This window comes from Papio anubis, chromosome 14 (genome assembly GCF_008728515.1).
Source record: "Papio anubis isolate 15944 chromosome 14, Panubis1.0, whole genome shotgun sequence".
Classification (NCBI taxonomy): domain Eukaryota; kingdom Metazoa; phylum Chordata; class Mammalia; order Primates; family Cercopithecidae; genus Papio; species Papio anubis.
The window spans coordinates 38816021-38831421 of record NC_044989.1 but is presented as its reverse complement, the minus strand read 5'-3'; the positions used below and the strand labels follow the sequence as shown (position 1 = coordinate 38831421).

The window sequence follows — 15401 nt, the reverse complement described above, 5'->3', positions numbered from 1 at the left end:
AACTCTATAGACTTGAAAGATAATAGCCTCTGTGGGACCCAGGAGTGGCCTCTGAGCCCAGGATCTGTCCACTTTGCTCTCACAGACGCGGCATTTGCCAGGAAGGAGAACCCAGCAGGAACGGAGGTTTCTGCCTTCACCTACAGTGAAAGCAGCTGGTATGTGAAATACTTTCACCGAGCTTAGTGAAAAATTCATTTTACACCCTAGTTAGCTCCCAGAAAGGTTGAACTGTCAAGACACTCAAAATATGAAGCCTGTTACACGTGTAATTAAAAAGGAAATAGAATATCCCAAATAGAACATTTCAAGAATTAAATAATTGAAATGAAATCTTAACTTGCTCCCTAGTTTTTCTTTTGCAGAGAAAGGACACAATGGAAAGATTTTTGGTAAACCAATATGATTGGTTAAGTATAATTCCTATTTATAGAATGATTTCCCTGAGCCTATAGTTTCTAAATTTCCAGAAACTTTGCAGCTCTAGACCTTCTTATACCATTTCAAATCCCATTCAACTTTCATCTTAAAAAAAATGTGTTGGTGGCCGGGTGCAATGGCTCATGCCTGGAGTTTGAGACCAGCCTGACCAATATGGAGAAACCCTGTACTCTACTAAAAATACAAAATTAGCCGGTCGTGGTGGCACATGCCTGTAATCCCAGCTACTTGAGAGGCTGAGGCAGGAGAATCGCTTGAACCCAGGAGGCGGAGGTTGCAGTGAGCTGACATCACGCCACTGCACTCCAGCCTGCGGGACAAGAGCAAAAAATCTCCATCTCAAAAAAAAAAAAAAAGCATTGGTATAAATAGAAAAACACATACCTCCAAACCAACAATTATTCAGTCATTGTTGAGACGTGACACAATGTAAAACAACGTTCACCTGATGGGCGCATGGCACTATGTCAAAACCAACTGTTCAAAAACTTTCAGTGGCTTTATAAAAATGTTGAAAGTTGGCCAGGTGCAGTGGCTCAAGCCTTTAATCCCAGCACTATGGGAGGCCGAGGTGGGTGGATCACCTGAGGTCAGGAGTTTGAGACTAGCCTGACCAACATGGAGAAACTCCGTCTCTACTAAAAATACAAAATTAGCCAGGCGTGGTGGCGCATGCCTGTAATCCCAGCTACTCGAGAGACTGAGGCAGGAGAACTGCTTGAACCCAGGAGACGGAGGTTGTGGTGAGCTGAGATGGCGCCATTGCGCTCCAGCCTGGGCAACGAGAGCAAAACTCTACCTCAAAAAAAAAAACCAAAAAACGTTCAAAGTATTTCCCTACCCCTCTCAGGGCCACTGTGCAGCCATTCTCTCCCATATCCATGTATTGAATGAAATGCTTTGGCTCTTCAAGGCCAGTTCCAATCCTACCTCCTAGGTTGCTATTTCATTTGTTCACACCCAGTTCCTACTGCACCTTGTTGTCATCTGTTGCGGCATTTGTGGCTTCTCGCCTTTAACAGTTATCATGTAAGAGTCCACCTCCCTCTTTATACTGTGAGCCTCAGGAGTCCCCGGCCTACTGTGCCCCCTGCTTCACAGAAGGGGCTCAAGGGCACACTGCACTGAAGGCTATGTACACTCACGATTTTGCTGTGTTCTTGAAGGGAATATAAGTTAAGTAACACCATGGAAAATGCCACAGTGAACAGGTGGAGCAGGGGCAAGCTAGAACGAGGTGCTGTCCTAAGGCTCCTCTGAAGATCCCTGTCTGAAGCCAGGCTGGGCCTTACTTCCTCTGGTTGGGGTTTGCTCATGATCCTGGCATGTTCTAGAGACTCTGCACTAATATGGGCAGAGCACATGCTGCCCTCTGCCTCCCTGGCATGAAGAGTCCCATCCTGAGGAAAGGGAAACCCATGGGGCAGTCAGTCTGGTTCCAGGCCACCAGCAGGAAGCTCATGGAAGCAGGGAAACCAGAGCCAACAGCCTCCTTCTGCAGGACAAGTGATGGTTAGAGGCAGAAGAGAAGAAACTGTGGCTATTAGTGGGCATACATGTTTCTGTCTTCTCTGGCTCTTCTCTAGCAAATAACCTGGGTGGTATAATGTAAAAGAAAGTTAACTACTGAAATTTACTCCTTCACAGCCTGAAATCAGACTAGTAAGAGAGCAATCACTGGGGTTAACCCATAGACTCCCATGGGGCTAGGAAGCAGGGGGCAAAGCACTCCCAAGCCAGGTAGAAGCTGTTCGATCAATTTGCTTTCCTGACCTTGTTTTCTAGGGATCTGCTTAAAGAATGGACGTTTTCATGTGGAGGGGAGGAACTGGGGAGAATCTGATATGATTTTGAGGCATGAGGCACTTCAGTGGAAGGGGAGGCACTTCAGTGGAAGGGCAGGCCTTGGTGCAGGGCCATGCTGCATGGGGCGGGGGGCTTAACGACAGGTACAGGGAAGCATGTTGGACGGGGGCACCCATGCAGCCTGGGTGGACACCAGCAGCTATGGTGTAAGAATGAGTGTTTCGGGCCAGGCAGCCCTGGTTATCCCACTTAGGAGTCATGTGGTCTTTTATTTATTTTTTATTTTTCATTTTTTTGAGATGGAGTCTGGCTCTGTTGCCCAGGTTAGAGTGCAGTGGTGTGATCTCAGCTAACTGCATCTTCCACCTCCTACATTCAAGCGATTCTCTTGCCTCAGCCTCCTGAGTGGCTGAGATTACAGGTGGCCACTACACCCAGCTAAGTTTTGTATTTTTCATAGAGATGGGGTTTCACCACGTTGGCCAGGCTGGTCTTAAACTCCTGACCTCAGGTGATCTGCCCACCTCAGCCTCCCAGAGTGCTGGGATTGCAGGCGTGAGCTGCCGTGCCCGGTCATGTGGTCTTTTAGTGCCTCAGTTTTCCCATTTAGTGATAACACAGAGTTTTAGTAAGGGTAAGAGATAATATATGTTAGTGTCTTGTCCAATAAGTGGAAGATACTGTTATCAGTCCACATCTCTTCAATCTAACTCCCTGATTGCAACACTGTGAGAACGTTGTTTCTCGTTTTTCCTAAGTCAAAGACTGACATCCTTTCTCTTGGGGCTCTCCTGTCTGTTTCAACAGATGAACTAGAGAAGGATGGGTCCTGGGACATGCCCATTGCACCTGCTGCCCTGAACCATGGGAGTGACCTCTTTCCTGTATTTCCTCACCACACATGTGCTCTAGGGCCTAAGACCGTGCCTGGCAAGCAGAAGGTACGTATAAAGTGAGCCTAAAGGGAACTGCGTCTCATGTGCCAGACTTACCTTATCAAACCCTCTGACTCCTCCATGCAGACTGTTGGGTTCCTTGTTAATGGCCAGGTGATACTCCTTCCCATCCACCTTGAAGGTTCCTTTGGCGATTCGGTTGGCCACCCTCCCAATAACTGCTCCAAAGTATGGCTGCTTTTGGAGGTATCCTGCAAGGACAAGGGATGACAGCACTTTTAAAACTTCAATTCAGGCTGGGTGCTGTGGCTCACGCCTATAATCCCAGCGCTTTGGGAAGCCGAGGTGGGTAGATCACCAGGTCAGGAGATCAAGACCATCCTGGCTAACACGGTGAAACCCCGTCTCTACTAAAAATACAAAAAAATTAGCTGGGCGTGGTGGCGGGCACCTGTAGTCCCAGCTACTCAGGAGGCTGAGGCAGGAGAATGGCATGAACCCAGGAGGTGGAGCTTGCAGTGAGCCGAGATCGCACCACTGCACTCCAGCCTGGGCGACAGAGCAAGACTCCGTCTCAAAAAAAAAAAAACAAAAAAACCCTCAATCCAAAGGTGTGGCGCATGCCACTGTCCCCCACCTTCTTCAGAGGGATGCTGCACATGGTAACATCTTGGGCATGTCAAAGTCCTCACCAAATCACAGAAAATGGCTTTCATTACATATGATCCTTTCCTTTTCCAAAAGTAATTAATATTCATTATACAAAATTGTAAAGAATTTTATACAGCACACAGAAAAAACTGGAATCATCCTTCATCTCATCACTAGAGAGAATCACTGCTAATATTCTTATGTGCACACACTCTTCCATCTTTTAGTACATGCATCTGTGTGCTTTTTTCTTTCTTTTTATAAAACTATTTGTTGTTGTGGTTGTTGTTAAGACAGAGTCTCACTCTGTTGCCCAGGCTGGAGTGCCGTGGCCCCATCTTGGCTAACTGCAAACTCTGCCTCCCAGGTTCAAGTGATTTTCTTGCCTCAGCCTCCTGAGTAGCTGGGAGCAGAGGCATGCACCACCACACCCAGATAATTTTTGTATTTTTAGTAGAGACGGGCTTTCACCATATTGGCCAGATTGGTCTCGAACTCCTGACTGCAGGCGATCCACCCAACTCGGCCTCCCAAAGTGCTGGGATTACAGGCGTGAGACACCGTGCCCAGCATTTTGCCTCTCTTTCAAGACATCTTATTGTACTGTATGCACCTATTTTCGGTCCAAAGTTGACTCTGAGTAACTGAAACTGCAGGAAACAAAACTATTGCTGATGGGGGACTGTATAACACTGCTTTGTAATCTCCTTTTCTCTAGGCCAAAGTTATAGTTTCCTGTGGTCTCGAGGGGAAACGATCTTATTCTTCTTTCTCATTTTTTTTAATCACATAATTAGTACTTTAAAATATCCTTTAAAGAGAGTTAGGTAATACACAAGGATATAGAGTAGGCTCGCCAGAGGAAATATAAAATGCCTGGTTAAATGTGAGTTTCAAATAAACAATAAATAATTGCTTAGTATCAGTATATTCATGTTATTAAAATACGCAGGACATACTTATACTTTAAAAGTTGTGGCCGGGCGCGGTGGCTCATGCCTGTAATCCCAGCACTTTGGGAGGCCGAGGCAGGCATATCATGAGGTCAAGAGATCGAGACCATCCTGGCCAACATGGTGAAACCCCATCTCTACCAAAAATACAAAAATTAACTGGGTGTCATGGTGTGCGCCTGTAGTCCCAGCTACTTGGGAGGCTGAGGCAGGAGAATTACTTCAACCCAGGAGGCAGAGGTTGCAGTGAGCCAAGATCGAGCCATTGCACTCCAGCAGTGAGCTGAGATCGAGCCATTGCACTCCAGCCTGGTGACAAAGTGAGACACTGTTTCAAAAAAAAAAAAAGTATAAGCTATTTATCTGAAATTCACATTTAACCAGGCATCCTGTACTTTTATTTGTGAAATCTAGCAACCTAAACAAAGAATAAAACACAAAAGCCTTCCTTCACCTCTCCACTCCCCTCCTTTCCAATGGTAACCACTATTAACAGTCTGGCACACACACTTTATTTTAAAATTTGAATTAACTACATATAAGTAAATACACAAATACACAAACACACATATTCTATATAAAGAGAATCATACTATGTAGAATATCACACTATAATCATAATCATATATTGTTCTGCAACTTTTCATTTATCAAATATCTTCAGATTGCTCCATGTCATGACATATCTACCATATTCCTTTTCATTTTTCTTTAGAGACAGAGTCTTGCTCTGTCGCCCGGGCTGGAGTGCAGTGGTGCAATCTTGGCTCATTGCAACCTCCGCCTCCTGGGTTCTAGCAATTCTCCTGCCTGAACCTCCCAAGTAGCTGGGATTATAGGCACAGCCACTACGCCCAGATAATTTTTTTTTTTTTTTTTTTTTTGTATTTTAGTAAAGACAGGGTTTCACTATGTTGCCCAGCTGGTCTCGAACTCCTGAGCTCAGGCAATCCACCCGCCTCGGCCTCTCAAAGTGCTAGGATTACAGGCGTGAGCTACCCAACCCGGCCCATATTCCTTGTTATTTTTTTAGATAGGATCTCACTGTTGCCCAGGCTGGAGTGCTGTGGAGCCATCACAGCTCTCTGCAGCCTCGACCTCCTGGGCTCAAATGATCCTCCCACCTCAGCCTCTGGAGTAGCTGGAACCACAGGTATATACCACCATGCCTGGCTAATTTTTTTACTTTTTATTTTATAGAGACAGAGTTTCCCTATGTTGCCTAGTCTGGTCTCAAACTCTTGGGCTCAAGTGGTCCTCCTGCCTTGGCCTCCCAAAGTGTTGAAATTACTGGCATAAGCCACCCCACCTGGCCCCATATTCCTTTTGATGGTTACATAATGAGCACAAACTGTTTGGGGCCTTTTTAGGGGAGGGGCTATAAAAAGCAAAGCAGCGTCTTCACACAGCTTTGTGTGTGGGCATATTACGGTACTTTTCTTCTCTTTAAGTTCCTCTGTGCTTAGTTTTTGTTTTGTTTTGTTTTGTTTGAGACGGAGTCTTGCTCTGTCGCCCAGGCTGGAGTGCAGTGGCGCGATCTCAGCTCACTACAAGCTCCGCCTCCCGGGTTCACGCCATTCTCCTGCCTCAGCCTCCCGAGCAACTGGGACTACAGGCGCCCGCCACCACGCCCGGCTAGTTTTTTGTATACTTTAGTAGAGACAGGGTTTCATCATGTTAGCCAGGATGGTCTCGATCTCCTGACCTCGTGATCCGCCCGCCTTGGCCTCCCAAAGTGCTGGGATTACAGGCTTGAGCCACCACGCCTGGCCTGTGCTTAGTTTACAATAGAAAAGATTAAGGTTTGGAGATTGTTTTCTGTATTATCACCAAGATTACTTTCCACTCTAGTTTTCACTCAGACGTCCTCTGAATTCCATTGTCTTTTCCCATGGTACTCTGTATCTGTCATGTCTACTTCAGATCAGCGGAGAATGCAATTCAAACTTATGAACTATTTTTCCACGGGATGGAGAGGCTCTCAGGATACAGATCCTGAGCTCATTCGGCCAGTTACAGGTCACAGGTTTCCATTACCCAACTGGCTGGGTACAGATTAAACATTAATCCTTCTCCTCCAGGCCTTTCTTGGTTTGCTTCTTTGCTAATCTGCAGGTGCATCAGAGTGTTGCCATGGACTATCATAATAGAGCTAACGCTTACTGAGTGCTTTTTTTTTTTTTTTTTTTGAGACGCAGTTTAGCTCTTATAGCCTAGGCTGGAGTGCAGTGGCGGGATCTTGGCTCACTGCAAGCTCCGCCTCCCGGGTTCATGCCATTCTCCCACTTCAGCCTCCTGAGTAGCTGGGACTACAGGCACCCGTCACCATGCCTGGCTAATTTTTTGTATTTTTAGTAGAGACAGGGTTTCACCGTGTTAGATAGGATGGTCTCGATCTCCTGACCTCCTGATCCGCCCGCCTTGGCCTCCCAAAGTGCAAGGATTACAGGCGTGAGCCACCGCGCCCAGCCTTTTTTTGTATTTTTAGTAGAGATGGGGTTTCACCATGTTGGCCAGGCTGGTCTCAAACTCCTGACTTCAGGTGATCCATCTGCCTCGGCCTCCCGAAGTGTGTCCCAGCCACTTTCTAAGTGCTCTATATTTACCTCATTTCATACTCAGAACGTTTCTATGACGTAGATACTATTACTATCCCAATTTACAGATGTGGAAACTGAGGACAGAAAAGTTAAATAACTTGCCCCAAAACACACAGCTAAGTAGTGGCAGAACAAAGACTTGAACCCAGACAGTCTAGTTCATGAGTTCGTGTTCTTCAGTATCAAATTATGTGGAAAGCACAGGCTTTCTGTTGACCTTACCTCCATCCTTAGGCATAGGCCAGGCTGATCTCTCTCTCCTGTTCCCACCTCTCCCCACCTTCTTCTCTTTCTGAAAATAGCTTTAAAATCCCATACACTGGTTAACCAAAAGGAGTCCCAAAGAGCCAAACAATCTTTCCTTGGTTTTGTTTCATCTGCTTTTCAGAAACTCAAAAATTATAGAAAAGCAGAATTTTTTTCTAAAAAACAAGATGTTTGACTGTAGAGATTTTTGAGTCCTACTTTGATTCATTCAACAAGTGAACACTGAGCTCCCGCTCTCTGCCGGAGGCATACTGGGTGTTGGAGACAACCACAAAGACAACCGCAGGGCTCCCATCCTACCACTCGGGCTTGCAAGAATCCCCTTACAAGTGACCACTACCTGAAAACAATCACGTCTTGGAGATTGTCAGGCCTCTGAGCCCAACTTAAGCCATCATATCCCCTGTGACCTGCACATATACATCTAGATGGCCTGAAGTAACTGAAGAATCACAAAAGAAGTGAAATTTAAATGGCCTGTTCCTGACTTACCTGATGATATTCCACCACAAAAGAAGTGAAAATGGCCCAGTCCCTTGCCTTAACTGATGACAGTACCTTGTGAAATTCCTTCTCCTGGCTCAAAAAGCTCCCCCACTGAGCACCTTGTGACCCCCACCCCTGCCCACTAGAGGACAACCCCCTTTGCCTGTAATTTTCCTTTACCTACCCAAATCCTATAAAACGGTCTCACCCCATCTCCCTTCGCTGACTCCCTTTTCGGACTCAGGCTGCCTGCACCCAGGTGATTAAAAAGCTTTACTGCTCACACAAAGCCTGTTTGGTGGTCTCTTCACAGGGATGCGTGTGAAAGAAATAAGCAGCACTCGCCAGGCCAGTTCCTTGGTTTGGAGGAATAGTTGGGGTTTTTTTGTTGTTTGTTATTTCCCCCATAATTATCAGGGTTTTTTTGTTTTTGTTTTTTTGAGACAGGGTCTTTCTCTGTCACCTAGGCTGGAGTGCAGTGGTGCCATCACGGCTCATTGCAGCCTTGACCTCCGGGCTCAGGTGATCCTCCCACCTCAGCCTCCCAAATAGCTGGGACTACAGGCATGCACCACCACACCTATATACTTTTTGTATTTTTTTCTAGAGATAGAGTGTTCCCGTGTTGCCCAGGCTGGTCTTGAACTCCTGAGCTCAAGTGATCCTCCCACCGAGGCCTCTAAAAGTGCTGGGATTACAGGTGAGAGCCACTCTGCCCCTGGAGGAATAGTTTTTAAGAATTAGACTCTAAGCACAGCAGAAATCCTGTCTCTGAAAAACCCTTTAGAACAAATTTTATATTACCTTCAAATGTTACTCATATGGTTTGGCTTTGTGCCCCCACCCAAATCTCATCTCAAATTGTAATCCCACCTGGCGGAGGTAATTGGATCATGGGGGCGGTTCCCCCATGCTGTTCTCGTGATAGTCAGTGAGTTCTCACGAGATCTGATGGTTTAAAAATGGCAATTTCCCCTGCTTTCCGTCTCTCTCCCACTGCCACGGAAGATCTGTCTAGCTTCCTCCTCGCCTTCTGCCATGATTGTAAGTTTCCTGAGGTCTCCTTATCCATGAGGAACTGTGAGTCAATTAAACCTATTTTCTTTATAAATTACCCAGTCTCAGGCAGTTCTTTTAGAGCAGTGTGAAAATTGACTAATACAGTTACTAAGCTTTCACATCAAATCAGAATTACAAAAAGTGACAATCCCCAAATCCCGAATAAGGCATGGCTAAAAATCTGTTTTGAAATGCAGAAAATACTGTTTTCCATGAAAATGTTCCAAGTTCCTGGGTCAAGCCATGAATGTTGATTTAACCAAGACAATTGCTGAGCTTAGAGTAGAGGAAATGCTCGCCCCTTTTCCTGGGCAAGGCACTGGTGAGAATAAATTAATAAACGCTTAATCATGGGATATGGCCCTTTCCATTCCTCTAACATCCCAAGGACCACAACTATGACACCCACCTCGGACAGACCAAAATTAGCCAGCATGCACTAAAGTCTGAAATAAAATTACTCACCACTCTCAATCAAAACCTCCATTCACAGAATGACTTATCCTTTGGTTATATGAAGAAAACAATTAACTTTAATTAATAAGCACTTTAGTAATCTCAGATAATTTATATACTTTTTAGTGGCTTCTTGCTGTCCTAGATGAATCTCCATGCCATTTTTTGCAGTGTTAATTAAGTGAAATAAAAAGTTCTAGTAGAGTGATAGATGGTATTTGGGGGCAAAGGAAAGAAAGGGGATAACAATTATTAATTGCTCACTCTGGTCAGAGACATATCAAATATGTGGTCAGATATGGTGAGACACATATCACAGCCCATAGCTCATTAAATCATCACAATCCATTTGTTTCACGTGAGGAAATAGGTCTGGAGCATTTAAATAAATTGCCCGGGGTCACACGGCTTTAAGGAAGGAAGCATAACTTTAAACCAGGAATTCTCAATGCTCCCACCAGGGTACTCCTGGTCGTGTGTGACATTAAACTACAGCCTCTAACTTGATCCTTTATTTCCCTGATCCCCTCTTCTGAACCCAGGTTTTCTAAAGGCACTAAATTTACTTTTTCTATTTTTTCCTTAATGCCTCTCATGGCAGTTAATAGCCAGATCTTTGGTGGTAACTGGGGGAAACATGAAAAGGAAGGCGTTTCGATGATTGTATGCGTAGGTTGTTTATACCTGCGGCTTATAAGCAAATATTCTCAGCACAGGCTTTGAAAGAAATCATAATGACTGTAGGTGGGACATGCCAATGAAAAACACTTTTAGGCTGGGCGTAGTGGTTCACGCCTGTAATCCCAGCACTTTAGGAGACTAAGGTGGACGGATCACTAGAGGTCAGGATTTTGAGACCAGCCCTGACCACTATGGTGAAACCCCGTCTCTACTAAAAATACAAAAATTAGCCAGGTGTAGTGGTGCCCACCTGTAATTCCAGCTACTTGGGAGGCTAATGCATGACAATCGCTTGAACCCAGGAGGTGGAGGCTGCAGTGAGCCGAGATCCCGCCACTGCACTTAAAAAAAAGTTTTTTTCTTTTCTTTTTTTTTTTCTTTTGAGACGAAGTCTTGCTCTGTCACCAGGCTAAAGTGCAGCGGCACAATCTCGGCTCACTGCAAACTCCGCTTCCCAGGTTTAAGCGATTCTCCTGCCTCAGCCTCCCGAATAGTTGGGATTACAGGCATTCGCTACCATGCCCAGCTAATTTTTATATTTTTAGTACAGACGGGTTTCACCACGTTGGCCAGGATGGTCTCCATCTCTTGATCTTGTGATCTGCCCACCCAAAGTGCTGGGATTACAGGCGTGAGGCACTGTGCCCGGCAAAAAACATTTTTCAACACAAAAAAAGGTAGAAAAACTCATAGGAGGCATTACTGATTTTTCTAGGCTGTTGTAGCAGGACAAAATTCCTCAGACACCAAGTTAAAGAAGGAAGGAGCTTTATTCAGCAGACTTGCGTCTCAAAAGCTGAGCTCCCCGAATGAGCAATTCCTGTCCCTTTTAAGGGCTTACAACTCTAAGGGGGTCTACATGAGAGGGTCGTGATCAATTGAGCAAGCTGGGGGTACCTGACTGGGGGCTCCATGCACTGGTAATCAGAACGGAACACAACAGGACAGGGATTTTCACCGTACTTTTCCATACAATGTCTGGAATCTATAGATAACATAACCGGTTAGGTCAGGGGTCGATCTTTAACTACCAGGTCCAGGGCGCAATGCCAGGCTGGCTGCTTGTGGATTTCATTTCTGCCTTTTAGTTTTCACTACTTCTTTCTTTGGAGGTAGAAACTGGGCATAAGACAATATGAGGGGTGGTTTCCTCCCTTACTATAACTAAAAATTTATATAATTTTCTTCTTTAGAATTCCATGAAAGAAAAAAAAATCTCATTTTCCCAGGGAGAAACTGAACCATTCTGACCTCTGGTTATGGCTGTCATCCAAACAGTTTATATAACCTGTCTGGGAAACTGGAGATTGTTCATCTCTAACTCTGCAGTTACAAAAGGACCACGTCTCATGGAATTATTCACGCTCAGATCTTCCGCATGGCTCAAAACCATTTTTGAGATATGGTAATGTCAAGATAGCCCCTTATTCTGTCAAATCTTTAAAAAAAATTTTTAAATTTATATTTATTTATTTTTATTTATTTTAGAGACAGGGTCTCACTGTGTTGCTCAGGCTGGTCTCAAATTCCTGGCCTCAAGCGATCCTCCCACTTTGGACTCCCAGGATTACAGGCATGAGCCACCATGCCGGCCTCTGTCAAGTCTTATTACTTTTAATTATTTACCTCTGTTTGTTTATATATGTTTATATACTCTGACATTTTAAAAGAATATACAGTGAAAATTAAGTCTCCTTCCCACCCCCTGCACCCTGGGTACCCAGGATCCTTTCTTAACAACTACTGTTACCAGTTTATTGTTAACATAGGTTTTAATGCACTCGAAATATAGTATCACACCATCAAAATAGTAACAGAGTGCTGTATATCTCCCCTGCAAGAGTCACAGCCCACACCTCTACAACAAACACTGGTTAACAAGAGAAAAGCAAAACAGCTGGGCACAGTGGCTCATGTCTGTAATCCCAGCACTTTGGGAGGCTGAAGTGGGAGGATTGCTTGAGGCCAGTAGTTCAAGGCTGCAAGTGAGCTATAATTGCACTACTGCACTCCAGCCTGGGTGACAGAGTGAGATTCCCCCCTCTAAAAAATAAATAAAAAAGCCAAACAAATGTATTTGATTATAGTTTTATGTGACAAAGGAGCTTTCAGAATGAAGACCCACAGATACAGGGAAAACAATCCATTTTTATGCTTAGGTCCAGTGAAGCATGGACAGCCATGTAGAAATATGATTGGACAAAAAAGGTAGGATCTGTTGCTAATAGAGGGAGTGCGGAAACTTGGCAAGGCCTGTGTTCAGATTTTTCTTGGCCTCCCCATGCAGCATTCCTTCCTCCCAGGTATGGGGCAGGACTCCTCTGAAATGAGGGTCTTACTTTCTTTATGGTCAGCTGTTACACAGAAAGGCAGAGGGAAAGGTTAGAGTATATTTTTATCTTTTTGAGATGGAGTCTCACTCTGTCGCCCAGGCTGGAGTGCAGTGGCGCAGTCTCGGTTCACTGCAACTTCCGTCTCCCGGAAGCGATTCTCCTGCCTCAGCCTCCCAAGTAGCTGGGATTACAGGTGCCTGCCAGCAGCCTGGCCAACATGGCAAAACCCCATCTCTACTAAAATTACAAAAACATTAGCCGGGCATAGTGGTGTTCAACAGAAAGCTGGGTTTTGTTTTTTTACCTTAGGAATCTGAAATTTGCTCTCTGTTTTTTAAGATAAGAGTTTCACTCTGTCACCCACGCTGGAGTGCAGTGGCACAATCTTGGCTCACTGCAACCTCCGCCTACCGGGTTCAAGTGATTCTCCTGCCTCAGCCTCCTGACTAGCTGGGATTACAGGCACGTGCCACCATGCTCAGCTAATTTTTTTGTATTTTTAGTAGAGACAGGGTTTCACCATGTTGGCCAGGCTTGTCTGGCCAACATGTAACCATGAGCCATGTTACATATCTGAAGAACCAGACAGAATGACACACCAAAAGGAAAACCTCAAACCTCCTCTCCAGCAGAATTTGTCTATGCCCCAACCACTAAGCAGAGAGTATTAACTCTCAGTTTCTCTTTGCCAGCTTTATTTCACACCTCATTTTCTGTCTAGTTACACCACGGTGCTAAGAGAGCATGATGTACATTTTCCTTTGCTGCAATCAAGCTGCAATTGTCATTCTTTATGCAATTACTGAGTTAAAGCTGCAATTGTCATTCTTTCTTTATGCAATTATTGAGTCAAAGTCTATCTCCCCAGCCAAACCACAAGAGTGGGGACCTTGTCTGTCCTGTTGAATGAGGGTCAATGGATTAATAGAGTTTTCAAATGTATGAATTAATGCCTGATCCTAATTGCCCATGGATTCTGGGATAAAAGTCAATCCTAATTGGTAGGAGACCTGATCTCTAGACACTGAGTTGGTCTTGTCTATTTTGTTCCCTAAATGGTTATTGGGTAGCTGGTGTACTAGGCAACCACTGAGCTTACTGGAGCATTTCTGAGACAACCAGGCCTCAAAGAGAATCTGATCAAGGAAGAAGGAAGTAGAAGAGGCAAGTATTTGAATTTCCTTCTTCAGAAGGGAAGCACTGGGAGCCACACCCCCTCTTGCCTGCTCTTTCCTCTCCAGCCCTCAAGGGATCAGGCAGTTCAAAGATCAGGCAGTTCAAAGATCGCTCCAGGATCGCTGAAGTGTATCTTACCATCAGCTGACCTTTTACGTTAATTGGGGCAAAGCCTGAACGGATAACCAGAGGCCAACTCCCATAGCTTATTTATTACAGTTTTTCCCAAACGCCGGATGGCCACACAGCCCTCTGTTAGCCTGATGCACGCACTTGCAAGTCAGACGGTCCCAAGCTAGGCGACTTTCCCCCTTGGTCCCTCTCATTGCAAGTGGCCCGATAGATCCGGGAGGTGTGTAGCGTGGGTCTGGGGCCTGCTCGCAGCCCTCTGCCGAGTTCAACCCACCTTCCAACTCCGCGAAGCCAAGCACCACGTCTGAGGCTCTCCCCTGCCTGTCTTTGACCTCTAGGGCTGTGATCGTGCAGCCCCAGGAGATGATGTCCACTCTCAGGAGGTCTGACTGCAGCTGGAACTTTTCCACTGTCCCTCCTCCCGAGGGCAGCTCTCCAAACGCGGCTCTGGTCACCGAAGCCATAGGGAAAGTTCGGCGTGTGCAACTACTGCCCGCTCTTCAAACTCCAGTGCTCGCTAAGCTAGAGGCGACACAAGTTTACAGGGGCAGGGGCGTGACTCGGCTCAGACTCCTCCCTTTCCTTGCCTGGATTTAGGGAGTGACCGTTCCTGCAAAAAATAGCCCCTGGGGCCTTTCTAAATCATTCCTTTGCCTGAGGGTAACAAGAGGGGCAAACTTTGCAGCCACGCTTGCAGTTCTTTTCCTTGGCGTGCCCTGGTTGCATTGCATGTTGGGAATTGTAGTTTTTGGGAGGTGAAATTGCATTTTGGGGCCTGTAGTCTTTCTAAACTCGAATCCTGGGTTGACAGTGTTCTACCTCCATCTCCCCACACCTCAACATGTAATGAGCTGGTCATTAATGTCGGTGGCTATCAGACGAAAAGCGGGAAAATATAGATAGCAGACTTCCAGTGAGACCGATCTTGGAAGAAAATTCTATTTTAACTCTGATACAAGGGGCAAGAAGTACAGTAGTAGTTGGCCGGGCGCGGTGGCTCACGCCTGTAATCCCAGCACTTTGGGAGGCCAAGGCAGGGGGATCATGATGTCAGGAGAATCGAGACCATCCTGACTAACACGGTGAAATCCCGTCTCTACTAAAAATACAAAAAAAAAAAAAAAAAAAAGCCGGGTGTGGTGGCACATGCCTGTAGTCCCAGCTACTCAGGAGGCTGAGGCAGGAGAATGGCATGAACCTGGGAGGCAGAGCTTGCAGTGAGCCGAGATTGCGCCACTGCACTCCAGCCTGGGCAACAGAGCGAGACTCCGTCTTAAAAAAAAAAAAAGTACACTCATAGTTTAGAAATGAGGTAAATCATTTTGGTCTTCTCTGCACACAGACTTACTGAAGATCCATTCTTTTTGTCCCACAGATGAAGTCCTGGACTTCGTTCTGTTGGAGCCACTACCCAGAAGGCTTTCCTGACTGTCAAAGCTGTGCCAGCCTCGAGGAGCTTGGCCC

At 45.6% G+C, this 15401-nt stretch overlaps 1 protein-coding gene across 2 annotated transcripts in view; it reads right to left on the bottom strand.

Annotated features, from left to right (window-relative positions):
* Positions 1–14879, bottom strand: part of GALM (galactose mutarotase) — an 82484-nt gene extending 67605 nt beyond the window's left edge. For both annotated transcript variants that reach the window (XM_021924765.2, XM_003908530.4), the window contains exons 1-2: positions 14212–14879; positions 3240–3394 (exon numbers count right to left, since the gene is read on the bottom strand). In XM_021924765.2, coding sequence (XP_021780457.2) covers positions 3240–3394; positions 14212–14401 — 345 coding nt within the window. In that variant the 5' untranslated portion in view covers positions 14402–14879. The remainder of the gene's footprint in view (positions 1–3239; positions 3395–14211) is intronic.
* Between the last annotated feature and the right edge of the window lie 522 nt (positions 14880–15401).